Source organism: Myodes glareolus, chromosome 4, assembly GCF_982192425.1.
Source record: "Myodes glareolus chromosome 4, mMyoGla1.1, whole genome shotgun sequence".
In the NCBI taxonomy this organism is placed as follows: Eukaryota; Metazoa; Chordata; class Mammalia; order Rodentia; family Cricetidae; genus Myodes; species Myodes glareolus.
The window spans coordinates 57,886,566-57,902,497 of record NC_142029.1 but is presented as its reverse complement, the minus strand read 5'-3'; the positions used below and the strand labels follow the sequence as shown (position 1 = coordinate 57,902,497).

The 15,932-nt window shown below is 42.7% G+C and overlaps 1 protein-coding gene across 1 annotated transcript; it reads left to right on the top strand.

Annotated features, from left to right (window-relative positions):
- Nucleotides 1-665: 665 nt before the first annotated feature.
- Nucleotides 666-15,899, top strand: Faim (Fas apoptotic inhibitory molecule). The gene is made up of 5 exons (XM_087905484.1): nucleotides 666-858; nucleotides 5,233-5,353; nucleotides 7,669-7,897; nucleotides 12,272-12,321; nucleotides 15,651-15,899. The coding sequence occupies exons 1-5, from the start codon at nucleotides 755-757 to the stop codon at nucleotides 15,798-15,800; spliced, it is 654 nt and encodes a 217-aa protein (XP_087761610.1). The 5' UTR covers nucleotides 666-754; the 3' UTR covers nucleotides 15,801-15,899.
- The last annotated feature ends 33 nt before the right edge of the window (nucleotides 15,900-15,932 follow it).

Below are 15,932 nucleotides of genomic sequence, written 5' to 3'. Positions count from 1 at the left end.
CTAGCACTGGGGAGGCTATGGCAGGATGGAGAATCTAAGCCAGCCTGGGTTAAAGTGAGTTCCAAGTCAGAATGGATTACACAACAAGACTCAATTTTAAAAATTAAAAAAACAAACAAAAGACAAGAAAAACAACTGACACACTGAAAGTTTCCGGAAGGAATGAAAAGATGCTTTGGGGCCGAGGGAACATGTCTAGCATCAAGCAATCTGCCTGCATCCTTAAGGATGGGAATAAAGAGAAGGAAAGGGCTAGTTCACACAGAGATGGGGCACAATATCCACCTTAAGGAGTCTAGGTCTTTAAAAATAGTAAAGTTTGAACTCTGAAGAGTTGCAGGTTTGAGGTCTGTCTGGGTTACAGAATGAGTTCAAGACCAATTCAGGCGATTTATGAGACATCGAACATCAGCCGGCTCTCCATTACCACGATGGGGAGAAAAGGAAAGGGATTCCAGAAACTGGTTTTTGAAAGCCGATGTCACTAGCAGATTTACCTTCCTTGGGCTTCAGCGCAGCACCGGTCCTGGGGGTTTGCCCATCAGTTTCACCCGGACAACAGAGCCAGGCACCCTGTGAAGATGGCTCTTAGCAACGTTTGTTGTTGAGCTTTGCTCACGGGGCGGGACTTGGTGATGTCTGGGATACAGACTGAGGAAAGCTTGGGAAGGGAACAAAGCATCAGAGTAGACAACCTCACCTGTAGGGTCAAGAACGCAGGACGGCAGGGACCCGCCTGTACTGTTCCACGCACATGCTTCCAGAGCTTCCCGTCCCCAAACTTGCTGCAGGAGCAATACTGTGTGGTCTAATGAATCAGACCGTTCGTGCTGCTTTGCGAAGGCCACAACTGCACAGGTGAGGCCACAGCCCAGACAGCAGGGCAGAGGACAGCTTGAACCCATCCATCTATGGTGGCCATGTCCACACCTCAAGTATCTGACCCTGGGGTCAGGCAACTTGCCTCCCTGCAATTTTATGAGCGACCCTACTCAAAAGGCTCTAGCAGCTGACATTAATGCTGTGACCATCCCTCCCAACAGCCCCTCAGTCCTCACCCATTAACACATCTGTCGGTCACCTTCCTTTTCCCAAGTAGTTCCTGCTCTCATGTCTTGGTTTTTGGTCTATTTTGCTTTGGGTGTTTGTTTGTTTGTTTGTTTTAGGCTGAATATGTAACATCTGTCTTTCTGGGTGTGGTTTCTCTGCCTCAGCATGTTTATTTTCAGTTCTGTCAGTTGTCCAGTGACAAACTTTTTTGCATTTTTCATGGATAAATAATACTCCACTGTTTATACAGACTTTATTTTCTTTATCCATTTACATGTTGATGGGCACTAACCTTTATTCTATGTATTAACTATTGTACAGAGTGCCCAAATAAACATAAGTGTATAGCTATGTCAAGAGCATGCTGGGTTAGATTCTTTATGGTATTTAATTAGTCCTATAGTTACATAGTTTTTGTGGGTTGTTGAAGCATGATTAATAAAAACTCAGAGACAGAAATTGGGGTTCAACCTAAAGGTCAGAAAAGCAAAACAGCCAACCACTGGCTCTTACCTCTACCTCAGTCCGAAAATGGTGATTCTGCCTCCAGGAATCTCAGAATAAGACTGTGTCTGAGAGCTGTCTTCTCTCATTTTATAATCCTCTCTAGGGCTGGGATTAAAGGTGTGCACCACTGGGATTAAAGACATGCACCCACCACCCAGTATCTACGGCAACTAGTGTGGCTATTGGGATTAAAGATGTGTGTCACCACTGCTTGGTCTGTAAGGGTGACCAGTGGAGCTGTTTTATTCTCTGATCTTCAGGCAAGCTTTACTTATTTATTTATTTATTAAAGATTTATTTATTATGTGTACAACATTCTGCTTCCATGTATGCCCACACACCAGAAGAGGGCGCCAGATCTCATTACAGATGGCTGTGAGCCGTCATGGGGTTGCTGGGAACTGAACTCAGGACCTCTGGAAGAGCAGTCCTTAACCTCTTAACCTCTTAACCTCTGAGCCATCTCTCCAGCCCCAAACTTTATTTATTAAAATACAAATGAAATGCCACTACAGGTTGTTTGGTTTTGTTTTTGAGACACATCCATGCTGATTTCCATGGTGGCTGCATTTCCTAACATCCCCACTAACAGTTCCTTAACCAGCATGTATTATTGGTTAAGACATACGTCTTCTTTCTTGAGTTCATCAATGACCCCCTATATAATCAAGATTGTACTTGTGGTAGTCAGAAGTGTTAGCTCACACCAGTAATCCCAGCATGTAGAGACTGAGTCAGGAGGATTGCTACATGGTAAGTTCTAGGGCATCCTAGACTACAGAGTAAGACCTTGTCTCCCGAAAGAGTGTATATTGCTCCTTCTCTGTGTATGGCGACAGCTTCTACAGGTGCCTTGCCGTTTATTTCTAGTTTTATTCCATTGGAATCTGGTACGATAAAAAAAGAAATTACTTCAGTTTTGTTGTATTTGTTAAGATTTGTGGCCTAAAGTGGTATTTTAAAGAAATTGTATGCACTACTGAGAAGAAAATGTATTCCACAGATGTTAAATAATCTATAGATGTTTCTAAAATCCTCTTTATATTTATGGTGCATTTTAACTCTGAAGCTTCATGCTCTTTAGCCTGGAAGATCTCTCTACTGATGAGAGTCAGGGATTAAAGTCACTTGCCATTATTATCTGTGCCTATGTGTCCCCTTTGTAATAATAAGGGTGGAGAGATGCCCCATCCACTAAGAACACTTGCTGCACAATCATGAGGACAAAAGTTCATATCCCCACCCCCAGGGAACAGACTGGGCATCCAGCATGTGCTTTTAACCCCAGCTCTGAGTCCAGCAGAGACAGAAGGATCCCTAGGGTTTGTAGGCTTCCTACTCGATAAGAAAGCACAAGATCCAAGTTTAGGGAGAGACCCTGCCTCAAACAAATAGAGAGTGACATAGACATTGACAGGCACACACACACCCACATGACATGAGACATTGACAGGCACCCACACCCACATGGCATAAGACATTTGACAAGCACACACATGGCATAAGACATTTGACACACACCCGCACGCACACGCACTCACACGTACACAGATATATCTTTTAGAAGAAATGAAACAAATATTTCTCTTGCTTAGAGAAATAATAAAATGAAAACATAAAAGACTGAAGCAAATCAAGAAAAACCAAGTCAGGAAGGGTGACTTACATCTGTAATCCCAGCACTGAGGAAGATGAGGCCAGCCTGGACTGCAGAGTAAAACTTATCTAAAAAACCCTGGAAGTGGATGAGATCCTATTTCAAACAAACACCCCAAAAGTGATGGGGAAAACCCTTAGTAGTAGAGTGCTTGCCTGGAAAGCACAGGGCCCTGGCTATTTGTTTTAATTATTATATTTTAAAGGGGGTGGGTCTAAAACATACTTGAAATAAATGCATTTAAAGGGGGGATTTTAGAAAAGCTTTTGAAAAGGACAATCGACAGCTTCCTTCTGGTCCTACATTATTGGCACCTGTCAGGTGTAAGGGTAGTTTACAGCTGGACTCGTTGTTGTTGTTATTGTTGTTGTTGTTGTTCCTACCATTAAAACTGTTGTACTGGGGACAACACAGGTCTTTCCTTCCTGTATCAGAAGCCACTTGTGGTCCTGCTGAACTCTGTGGCCTGTGAGTCAGGTAGCTTCCCACAGGCCCCTTAGCTGTTCATTCCAGAGTAGCAGTGTATCTGAAACAACAAACAACACTGAGATATGCACTAGACAGGGAACACTGAGACAACCTAGCACTCTTCACATCTCGGGTTTGCAGATCTCACTCAACCGGAGCCAGAGCCCTGGGGCTGGACTGGGAGCATTCATAACTCTCATGCATGGTAGGTAGGCCATACCAGGTGCCAAGCGACAGTCTCAGCGATATCACTCTGCGCAGGATTTTAGGTGTTCATCAAAACACACTGTTACTTTTCAGTGAATCCACTGGTTGGAGCAGTGTCTTGGTGTTATACTGTGGTTTGGTTTGGTTTGATTTAGACAGGGTCTCCAGTGGCCTCACTGCATCAGAAGATGACCTTGAATCCATGATCTCTTCCTGCCTCTACCTCCCAAATGCTTGGATTGCAGGTATGTGCCACCATGCCTGCCTAGGACAGTATCATTTGAAAACAGGTTCAAATAAACAATAGCTTGCAAAGCTGAAGGCTGACATTTGTAGGGAAAATACAAGACTTTGACAATTAAAGAACACAGCCACTGCACAGCCCATAAAACCACAGTCTTGGTTTTGTTGTTGTTTTTTGTTTTGTTTTGTTTAGTGATGTGTGAACATGTGTGTTGGGGTGTGTATTATGAAGTATGTGTGGAGGTCGGAGGGCAACTTTGTGTGGAGGTCGGAGGGCAACTTTGTGGAGTCGTTTCTCTCCTTCCACACTTGCATTGGCCCTAGGGGTCAAACTTTGATCGTCAGGCTTGCATAGTAAGTTGAAGCCAGCTTGGAATGGCTTCTCTGACAGAGAGAGAGGGAGAGAAAGAGAGAGGGGTAAGGAAAGAAAGAAAGAAAGAAAGAAAGAAAGAAAGAAAGAAAGAAAGAAAGAAAGAAAGAAGAAAGTGTAAAGGGAGCGGCGGGCTGTGTCCCGCCACCTGGCTCCCAGCTAGCTTTATCCGAAATAATTACACGGAAACTGTATTCTTTTAAACACTGCTTGGCCCATTATCTGTAGCCTCTTATTAGCTAACTCTTACATATTGATCTAACCCATTTCTAATAATCTGTGTAGCACCACGAGATGGTGGCTTACCAGGAGGATTCTAACCTGCAGCTGTCTCGGAAAGGAGAGTCATGGCGACTGACTCACTGCCTTCTTCCTCCCAGCATTTTGTTCTGTCTACTCCACCTATCTAAGCTGCTGTCCTATCAAAAGCCAAGGCAGTTTCTTTATTAACCAATGAAAGTAACACATAGACAGTTAACCCTCCTCCATCAAGAAAGAAAGGAAGGAAGGAAGGAAGGAAGGAAGGGAGGGAGGGAGGGAGGGAGGGAGGGAGGGAGGGAGGGAGGGAGGGAGAGGGAGGGAGGGAGGAAGGAAGGAAGAAGAAAGAGAGGGAATGAAGGAAGGAAAAAAGAAAAAAGAAATCTGTTATTTTCATCTCGAGAGGATTAATTGACTCCTGTTTTAGCCCATTTTAATGACTTCATTTTTATTTCCTTTGCCCTCTTTACAGCCCAGGGAAAAGGTCAGATGTTGTAGCTATTTGGGACGTTATTTTAAGTGATGGAAACCACAAGATTGAGTTTGAACATGGGACCACATCAGGAAAACGAGTCGTATATGTGGATGGAAAGGTAGGAAAACATAATGAAACTGTAAAATACGCTACAGAGCAGCTCACACTCCTCCCTCTCTCCCTCTTTCCTTGAGACGGGGTCTTCCTGTGGATCTCCTAATAACTTGCTGTATAGACAGGACTGATCTAGACCTCACAGAGAACCTCCTGTCTTTCACTCCCCAGTGCTGGGATTAAAAGCATGCAAGACTACATCACCTTGTTTTCTTAAGCTTTTGTTTATTTGTTTGTTTGTTTGCTTGCTTGTTTGTTTTACTGGGTAAGGATGTTTTGCTTGTCTGAATGCAGGCGCACCGTGTGTGCATCTGGAATCCTCTGAGGACAGAATAGGGAATCAGATCCCTTGAGCCTGCAGTTACAGACAGTTGTGAGCTGCCATGTGGGTGCTGGGTATTGAACCTGGGTCCTCTGGAAGAGCAGTAAGTACTCTTAACATGGAGCCATCTCTTCAGCCCTGAAGCTTGGTTTTATTGGTGTAGTTTCTTCATATATAAAGTCGGTTTTTTTTTTTCTGACAGTGGTTATGTTTTTCACCTATTTATTTTTCTGTATAAGGCAATCCAGTGGTAGTTACAGAAGGATACAAGAATATGAAATCTGGTATTTAATCTTAAAATGACCTTTTCTTTTCAGACAGGGTCTAAGTAGCACTGGCTGTCCTAGCACTGTGTATACAGGCTGGCCTTGAACTCACAGAGATTCACCTTCTCTGCCTCCCAAGTGCTGGGATTAAAGTTATGTGCCACCACACACAGAAAAATTGTTTTAAAAAAAGTTTAAAAAAAAACTTTGATATTATGAATTCATAAAGTACAAACAACATTGCGCTTTGATCATTTCCTAGTGTTGCATTGCTTTGAAGAGGCATCATGGCCAAGGCAACTCTTATAAAAGAAAGTGTTTAGTTAGAGCTTGCTTACAATTTCAGAGGTTTAGTCCATTATCAACATGGCAGAAAGCATGGCAGCAGACATGGCAGGAATGGTGCTGGAGAAGCAGCTGAGAGTTCTCAGCTGATCCATAGGCAGTAGGAAGAGAGAGTGAGCCACTGGGCCGGGTATGAGCTTTTGAAACCTCAAAGCCCACCCCCAACAACACACTTCTGTAGTAAAGAGGTCACTTGTTTGTTTCCCAGCCGCCTGGCTGCTCAGACCCGAAATAATCACACAGAAACTATATTATTTAAATCACTGCTCGACCCATTAGCTCTAGCTTCTTATTGGCTAACTCTTACATCTTAATTTAATCCATCTCTATTAATTTGTGTATCACCACGAGGTTGTGGCCTACCAGCAAAGTTTCAGGGTGTCTGTCTCAGGTGGCAGCTCCATGGCTTCTGCCTTCTTCCTCCTGCATTCAGTTTAGTTTTCCCCACCTAACTAAATTCTACCCTGCTATAGATACAAAGCAGTTTCTTTATTCATTAATGATAATCATAGTATACTGAGAGGGAATCCCACATCACACATCCTCAAACCAGGCCACATGTCCTGTGTAGCTTTGGAGCCTGTCCTGGCACTCACTCTGTAGACCAGGCTGGCCTCGAACTCACAGAGCTCTGCCTGCCTCTGCCTCCTGAGTACTGGGATTAAAGGCAAGTGCCACCACCACCTGGCAAGGTCATACTTCCTAATTCTTATAATATTTTCCACCCACCTCAAGTACCTAGAAGTTTTTACTATTTCTCACATGTTATATATTAAAGTTTCCCTGGAATCCAGCGTGTCACCACCTTTTTATGTTGCTACACTGGGAACCAAGTTTCCAGGACACACTATGTTAGGTCCAGAACTTCCATTCAGTTTTACCCAGACTACAGCATGCACTGTATGCATGATGCAGGATGTTTGGCTAAACTAACATCCTTAGTTTAGCCAAACAGACACATAAAATTAACCTGTAGGTAACCCTTCGGTGACCTACGTGTCCCTTTTAATACGTCATTATTTTCATGTAGTATAGTTCTTTTACTTTTGGATCTAAGGTTTATTCAACTTTATGAGTTTTATCCTGAATATTATCCTTGATCACACCTCAATGAGTCCTTTATACCTCATGAATTATTGAACTGTGAACTCTCTTAGCTAACATTTCAAAGATTATTCAGCCTTTTAGAAATTCTGTCATATTCTGTCATATTCCTTTACGCTGTGAAGAGAAAGAGTCAGATTCTTTTTATCCCCATTCCTTCTCATGCTTTGAATTTCATGTCTGAAAGTGATGAATGAAAAATATAGACAATAAAATATGTGAAGAAAAAAGTTACACTTTCCTCCATGTGTACATTTTAACCCGTTTTATTTTGTCATCTAGGAAGAGATAAGAAAAGACTGGATGTTCAGTTTAGTGGGCAAAGAAACCTTCTGCATTGGACCTAGAAAAATCAAAGCCACCATATGTATACTTCCTGTCAAAAGTTATGTTTTGAAATATATTCTGGAAATTGAGGGGAAAAGCTTCAAGAAGTATGTGGAAAACAGATCAAAGACCACCAACACCTGGGTACTGCACTTGGATGACGAGAACTTTAGAATCGTTTTGGGTGAGTCAGGGCTGTTTTTGCAGAATTTTTTTTTTAGATTTATTTATTCATTATGTGTATAGTATTCTGCCTGCATGTATCACTGCAGGCCAGAAGAGGGCACCAGATCTCATTACAGATGGTTGTCAGTCACCATGTGGTTGCTGGAAATTGAACATAGGACCTCTAGAAAAATAGCCACTGCTCTTAACCTCTGAGCCATCTCTCCAGCCCCTGGATTTTTTTTTTAGTTGAAAATTCATAAAATACATTCTGCAATATATTCTGATAAATGGTTTCTCCTCCTCAATCTTCTCTCAGATCCTCCCCACCTCCCCACTCATTCAATGCCATGCTTTTCAAATCTCTTTAGAAAACAAACAGGTAAATTTTTAAAAAGCAAACAAAACAGAATTTAAAAACTGGAAAAATCACAAGAAACACACATAGACACAGAGACACACAAACAGAATCAATAAAAACGCAAAATTGGAACCCCTAATATACAAACAAAAGACCTTTAAGATTTTTTTCAAAAATGCAGACAAAGCAATATGAGAAAACAAATCTACAAGCACACTACTGAGTGTGTTTTGTGTTGATCACCTGCTGCTGGGTGTGGGGCCTGCCCATAAGTGTGGCTTATAGAGCCAGTGAAACTGCAGTGGGAGAAAACTGATTTTCTTTCTTTGTCAGCAGTTGTCAGTTGGAAATCACTTCCTGTCAAGGGATGGGAGATTGTGCCCCCCTCCCCCTCTCAGCTCTGTCACCCCACCTAGCTTGAGCATATGCAGCCATATTAGATTTTTATAGTGACTATCCAATTGTTTCTTCCATAGAGTTGTGAGAGATTTGAATAGGAGAAACATTACAAGAGCCGCCTTTTTCTCATACTTCCATGTGAGCAAGTCATCATTCAATATTCAGTCAACCCTCAAGGTTTTTGTTTGTTTTGTTTGGCAGGAGAATTATTTATTTTTACATAAACATGTGAGGTTTTTATTTCTCTCATTATTTAACAAGGAAAGATGTTAAGGGACAGTTCGAAGGAGAATTTCTAAACAAAACACAGAGCTGGAGATGTAGGGTGGTGGTGCAGCACCTGACAAGCACGTGCCAGGCCCTAGGTCTGACCCCCAATTTCAAGATGGAAGCAAAAGCAAAATCATTCCCCCCAAAACAAGAAAACTGGGGGAAAAAAAACAAAACAAGGAACAAAATCAAACATATACACATAGGCAGTGATACATACTTGGGTGCTCAGAAATGCTGAAATGAGTTTGCAGAGAGATGAGAAACCATTTGGTGTCAACAGAGACTTAACCTACTAGTGGGTGAGATTCATTTGCATTTCTACGGACAAGAGTTAGTTTCAGAACTATCATTATTATAAATTTGTGAACCATCTCAAGGCTAAAAGGTGGAGGCAGCAGTAAAGCAGACACTGACACAGAACAGGAGGAACTGGGAGTGATGAGCAGGCAGTTAAGAGCACACACTTTTCTCTCAGAGTTCAGACCCCAGCACCCACATCTAGTGGTTCTGTATCTCCAGAGCTAGGAACTGGCCATCCTCATCTGGCTTCCTAGGGCACTTACACTCCGTGCACAGACTCACCAACAAATGCATACATTTAATGAAAAAATTTAATTAAAAAAAAGGGTTACAGCCAGGCCTGGTGGCGCACATCTTTATTCCCAGCGACAGGAGGCAGAGGCAGGAGGATCTCTGAGCTCAAAACCAGCTTGTTCTACATAGAGAGTTCCAGGACACCCACGGTCTGTTTTGAGAAACAAAATCAAAAGGCAAAAAGATTTTAAAAGTTAGAAATGTAAGGTTTATTAGTAAGATAAGATTTTAGGCAGGCAGTAGTTGTGCATGCCTTTAATCTCAGCACTTGGGAGGCAGAGGCAGGCAGATTTCTATGAGTTCGAGGCCAGCCTGGTCTAGAGAGTGAGTTCCAGGACAGTTAGAGCTGTTACAGAGAGAAACCTTGTCTCAAAAAAAAAAAACCAGAAAGAAAGAGAGAGAGAAGAAGAAGAAGAAGAAGAAGAAGAAGAAGAAGAAGAAGAAGAAGAAAAGAAGAAAAGAAGAAGAAAAGAAGAAGAAAAGAAGAAGAAGAAGAAGAAAAGAAGAAGAAGAAGAAGAAAGAAAGAAAGAAAGAAAGAAAGAAAGAAAGAAAGAAAGAAAGGAAGGAAGAAAGGAAGAAAGAAAGCAAGCCATCAATTCCAGCTAATGGAGATTTTTTTTTAAATGTTGTCCTATTTTCTCTTCTGTTGTGATCAAAACTGTGACCCAAAGCCACATGAGAAAGAAAGGGTGGTTTCTTTTAGCTTACAGGTTATAGTCCATCTTGACAAAAGTCATGCCAGGAACTCATCAGGAACCTGGAGGCAGGAGTCATGGAGAAGCACCGCTTGCAGGCTTGCTCTCTTAGCTCCTTCCACACCCATCCTAACTCAAGACAGTCCATCACAGACATGGCCACCGACCAGTCCGATCTAGGAAATTGAGGCTCCCTCAGATAACTATAGGTATGTCAAGTTGGCAGCTGACCTTAACTAGGAAAAATGTATATGTGTCGTCTATATGGTGTGCATGATGTGTATGTAATATATGTACATGTGCACATTGTGTGTGAGTGCTCTAGGGTGCCATGTATAGGTCAGAGGACAGCCTTGGGTGTTGGTCCTGGCTTTCCATCTTGTTTGAGACAAGGTCTCTTTATTGGTTGCTACTGATACAGCAGGTTAGCTAGTACACAAGCTTTAGGGGATTCTCCTGGCTCTGAATCCCATCTCACCATACGAGGACGGAGACTAAAGGCCCAAGACACCCATTGGAGCTTTATGGGGGTTCCAGGGATTCCAACTCAAGTTTCCATGCTTGCATGGTGACTGTTTTACCCGCTGATCCATCTCTCCTACCCAGTAGGATTTTTAAACTAGCCTCCTCACTTCTAGTCTCCCCTCTTCTGTTCCCATCACTAAATCGAATTTACTATGATCATGTTTGCTCATCTATTTAGATCATATGTGTTAACTATCTATCTCAAAAATAGCAGTTAGTCTACCAGTACCAGGTACTGAGAATACACAGATATCCACGCCTTTCCATTCTATTGTTAAACTGAAGGCTAGCAAATAGCTTTCATTTATTAATTCTTAAAAACTTCTAGATTAGCATACAAAGTATTAGCTATCATGCGGCTCTTTGTTCATTGTTTTGTTTTGTTTTGTTTTATTTTTTGGAGACAAGGTTTCTCCTTGTAGTTCTAACTGTAACTCACTTTGTAGGCCAGGCTGGCCTCAAACTCACAAAGATCCGCCTGCCTCAGCCTCCTAAATGTTGGGATCAAAGGTGTGCACCACCACTACCTGGCTGAACAAAGTGACTTTTTAAAAGTTTATTCAATTTTATTTTATGTGTATGTGTGAGTGTCTACGTCTATGTTTGTGTGCTACTTGCATGCCTAGAGCCTGTTGAGGTCAGAGGAGCACACCATATCTGGGACTAGAGTTATAGCCACTATGTGGATGCTGCAATAGAAACCTGGGTCCTCTATATAGCAGCAAGCGTTCCTAACTTCTCTTCAGTGCCCCACCTCTACCCCTTTGAGGCAGAGTCCCACTGTGTAGTCCAGACTGACTTCAAAGTCATAGAGATTTAAGAGATTCAAACCGGTCTACCTCCTAAGTGCTGGGATTAACAAAGCAGCTTTTTAAAAATTATTATTATTTAATGAAAAAAGTCTATCAAGCCAGGAAAGGTAGTTCATGCCTATAATCATACTACTCAAGAAGTTGAAGCAGAAGTATTGGTTGCAAGTTTGAGGTCAGTTTGATCTACATAGTGAGCTCCAGGACACCCTATACTTCAGAATAAGACAGACATGAGGGAGGGGAGGGGAGGGGATGGAAGGAAAGATGAGAGCAGAGAGGAGCAGATGAGAGGAGGGGAGAGGGTACCCTGGAAATGTAGTTTATTTGGTAGAGTGCTTGCCTAGAATTCAGGAAGCCCTGAGTTCTCCCACAACACATAATAAACTGATTTTTTAGGGCACATAACTGCAGTCCCAGAAAGGTAGAAACAATAGGATCTGAATTTCAAAGTCATCATCCATCCCTTGCCTCCTGAGTGCTGGAGTTACAGGCATGTGCCATCATGCCCAGGTTTTTCTTTTCCTATTTGGGGTAGATAGATCTGGCTGGCAGGGGGGTGGGGTGGGGGTGGAAAAACCTGCCACCCTCTTCTGGCCTCTGTGGGCACTTGGCACACATGTGATACACAGACATATATGCAAGCAAAACACCCTTACACATACAAATTAAAATAAATACAAAAGGTTAACTTTGAATATAGAATTATAATATTTAAATGTTGTTACCTTTACAGAAAAAAACACTATGGATGTGTGGTGCAACGGTAAAATAATAGAATCTACGGTAAGTCAGTCCTTAATTATTCCTAGTGTGTGTGTATAAATGACCAAATGTTACTACATTTCCTTATTCTGGGACTTTTTTTCCTGTGTAGCCTAGGCTAGCCTCAAACTCAATCCCCTCACCTCAGCCTACTCAACATTGGTGTTGTAAGTGTGAACCACCACAACCAAGTTCTAATTCTGGTGATTCTATAATTAACCAAGATAATCTTAGTAAAACCAAAAAGTGTAGGGATTGTTTTTCACTCTAAGTTCTGAAAATCTTTGCCAGACAGTCCCTGGGGCAGTGAGAGTCTGGAGACAATTTGCAGTCTGAGCTGGCACAGCCACACACGTCACCTTGTCTCTCCTGGTTAGGCTTTTATTCTGAGAAGTGTTCACATTAAAAAAGTTCCTTCCCCAAGAGCTGGTGTCCTTCGGGGTTTGTTCCTCTAGACATCACGTGTAGCAGTCCCCTGGGCACTGATGATATGAGAATTCTAGCTTTCAGCCCTCTGCCCTGCCAGGGCTGCTGACCTCAGCTCACACTTGGGTAGGAAGGCTTTGCTTATATCCTCAAAGCCACCACACTTTTCCAAAAGTGAGGGGTTTTATTTGTTTGTTTTTAAAAAAGCAGTGATGTGCATGGTGTCAGACAATATGGAGGTAGACAACAAAGGGCACTGTCCCAAAGCCGAGCAGAATCTGTTAGACCAGCATTGTAAGAGACTAGCTCCCTGTTCTGCTCACCCTCTCCCTTTACATGGTCTTGTTGCTCCCACTCCAGTATAGGGAAGGGGGTGAGGGTGCTGAGAGAAAAGGTTGTTTAGGGGGGAACTACTCAGTTGATCAGCTCAAATCTACTCGATCTCATAACGGTCGATCTGAGGAGGTAGGAATCAGGAGTAGCAAAGGTGTTTTCATTTTTTGTTTTGTTTTGTTTTTGTTGCTGGGGCACTTCAAGGCAGGGTTTCTCTGTGTAGCTTTGGAGCCTGTCTTGGAACTTTGCTCTGTAGACCAGGCTGGCCTTGGACTCACAGAGATCCACCTGCCTCTCCTGGGGTTAAAGGCCTGAGCTACCATCGCCTGGTGTGTTTTCATTGGCTAAGCCTGGCAGATGTAACCTGGTCTCTAGGGCTTTATCTTCAGAATGTAAGGCCTTCCCTGGAATAAACCTACCGAGAGAAGTCTTGTTCATGCAGAGGTCGAGAGAGCTCTCCAGGCCCATATGGTTCCTGTAGAAGAGCTGTCATTGCCATGCGTGTGGTCAGGTACCTGCTGCGGGCTAACCACACAGACCTAGTGGTCCTTCTTCTTCACGCCTCCCCTGAAGTCTCTAGATACTCAGAACATTGCAATCACGTGTCCTCCACTCCCAAGGAGTTCTCTAGTACAACTGAAAAGGCTGTTCTATGGCATTAGTGACATGTTTTTAAGGACTAGGAATGTCGTTGAGTACTTGACATTGAGTGTTGTAGAACACTCACCTAACTGGTGTAAACTTCAGGGTTCCACCCTGACCCCTGAGGGAGAAGTGGTTTGAGATAAGGTAAAAATCACCTTCACCTGCTATGTCTCCGTTCCTTACTAATGAACAGGAAACCGGTGTGAAAAACAGTCCTTTGTAATCCGGTTGTCCTTCTTGTGACTATAACCCAGCTGCAGAGCAGAGTGGACAGTGAGCTAGCCCAGCAGTCTGCCCCCACCCGGCCCCTGGCTGTGCCTAACTCTAAGAAGTGCTCGGGCTCCCTGCAGGTTTCTTTCTCCTTTGCATTTTTATCCCTAAACAGTATCACCCACATTCTGCTTGTCAAGAAGCAGCTTACTGGGATTGTGTAGTTAGCCCTTGTCCTGTCCTTCAAAGGCTTTTCCCAAGCATCAGTGTTAACGGGGTGAGGATCTCTGCACCCAAAGGTGTGCCTGGGTCAGTATTCAGTGCATCTCCCTTCCCTTCTAGCTCTATCTGCTTGGTCTCCGGGATGCTCATAGTCAAGGGGTGCGGACGGGGGTGGAGGAGGGTACGTGTGTATTTTGTTTGAGTTTCCAGTGCTGGGACCAGACCCAGTGTGTTAAGCATATTAAGTGAGCTCCCTAGTGTGAAGGCTTTGATCATGGTTTCCTTATCTGTCCTTTAAGGCCTCCTCAATCTTCCTTTAAAGGCTTTAGCCCTTTAATGTAGTTCCTCAAGTTGTGCTGACCCCTAACTATAAAATTATTTTTTGTTTCTACTCCCTAACCGTAATTTTGCTACTGCTATCATAATCATAATGTAAATCTCTGTGTTTTCCAATGGTCTTAGGCAACACCCTCCCTCCCTTCATGGGGTCGTGACCCACAGATTGAGAACTATGACTCTAAGGCTCTTCTTCCCTCCTCTCCACGGTTTCTATCTCCTTTCTGGAGATTGGTGCTGTTGAGCAGAGATAGAATGTGAACCATGAGTATTATTAAGTCTCATGTGTGAGTTTAACATTTCAGCAGGCATGCTAAAAAAAATTTAATTAATTTTAATGCTTAATTTAAATCAATGTATCAAGACTATTAAGCCGAGGATGGAGACTCCTATCTGCAAACCCAGCATTTGGCTGGGGGAGCACTGGAGCACTGAGGCAGAACAGTCACCATGAGTTCCAGGGCAGCATGGACTGCATACTTAAATTATAAGTCAGCCTGGGCTACAGAATAAGATTCTAGTTCAAAAAACAAAAGGAAGGAAGTATAATCTAACATGTAATCAACAAAAGAAATTATTAGTGAGCTAAGTACATGCATTGGTTTCCAGTGGGCTTCAGATCAGATATGTATTTTAAACTTAGGATGTGGATCTCATTGCTAAGTAGACACATTTCAGGTGCTTGATAGTGGTGTCCGGTTTTCATTACTAAGTGTGTATTTTTTTTTTTTATAAACCACCTAATACCCCAAAGGAAGCAGGATTTTGAACTGGTTGAGAGTAGTCAGTCTCCTTGCAGAGTGCACTTTCAAGCCATCTACCTCTGTTTTCTCATCTGTCAAGTGGGCAGAAGGGTACTTCTGTCATGGTCATTGTCATGCTAGAATTAAGTGGAGGCAAGAGGATCAGGAGATTAAGACCAGTGAGTTCTGGCTTAACCTAAATGTGGCTATAGAGTAAGAACTTGTTTCAAAAACCAAAACGGAGGAAAGAAATAAACTCTTGATTTATAACAGAATCATAAAGTTTTGTAAACATAAGCTTTAAACTCTAAGTCTGCGATGCTTAAGTTTTACCAACATATTATTATTTCATTCTGCCACTAGTGTTTTTAGACGATGTTACTGCTCCAACAAAGCGATTTCTGGATACTGATGCTTCCTCCCTTGCTGTCCTAGGGCGAGTTTGTAGATGATGGGACTGAAACACACTTCAGTGTTGGGAACCACGACTGTTACATAAAAGCCGTCAGCAGCGGGAAGAGAAGAGAAGGGATTATCCATACACTCATTGTGGACAACAGGGAGATCCCAGAGGTCTCTCAGTGACTGCTTCCTAATGAGTTCTGGGCTGAAGAGGTGACATCAGGTCTTGCTATTGGCTGTGGTAATTAAATGTGTTCCCGCTGTACATATCGATAGATTTAATTTGCAGTGTTTTTATTTTTATCTCTTGTTACT

What these genes read in the sequence shown, in the direction of transcription:
- Faim (XM_087905484.1), top strand. Translation starts at nt 755, where the DNA reads ATGCTTCCAGAGCTTCCCGTCCCCAAACTTGCTGCAGGAGCAATACTG. An exon ending in CGAAGGCCACAACTGCACAG is followed by an intron (nt 859 to 5,232) that starts GTGAGGCCACAG and finishes CCCTCTTTACAG; the next exon opens with CCCAGGGAAAAGGTCAGATG. An exon ending in GTAAAATAATAGAATCTACG is followed by an intron (nt 12,322 to 15,650) that starts GTAAGTCAGTCC and finishes TTGCTGTCCTAG; the next exon opens with GGCGAGTTTGTAGATGATGG.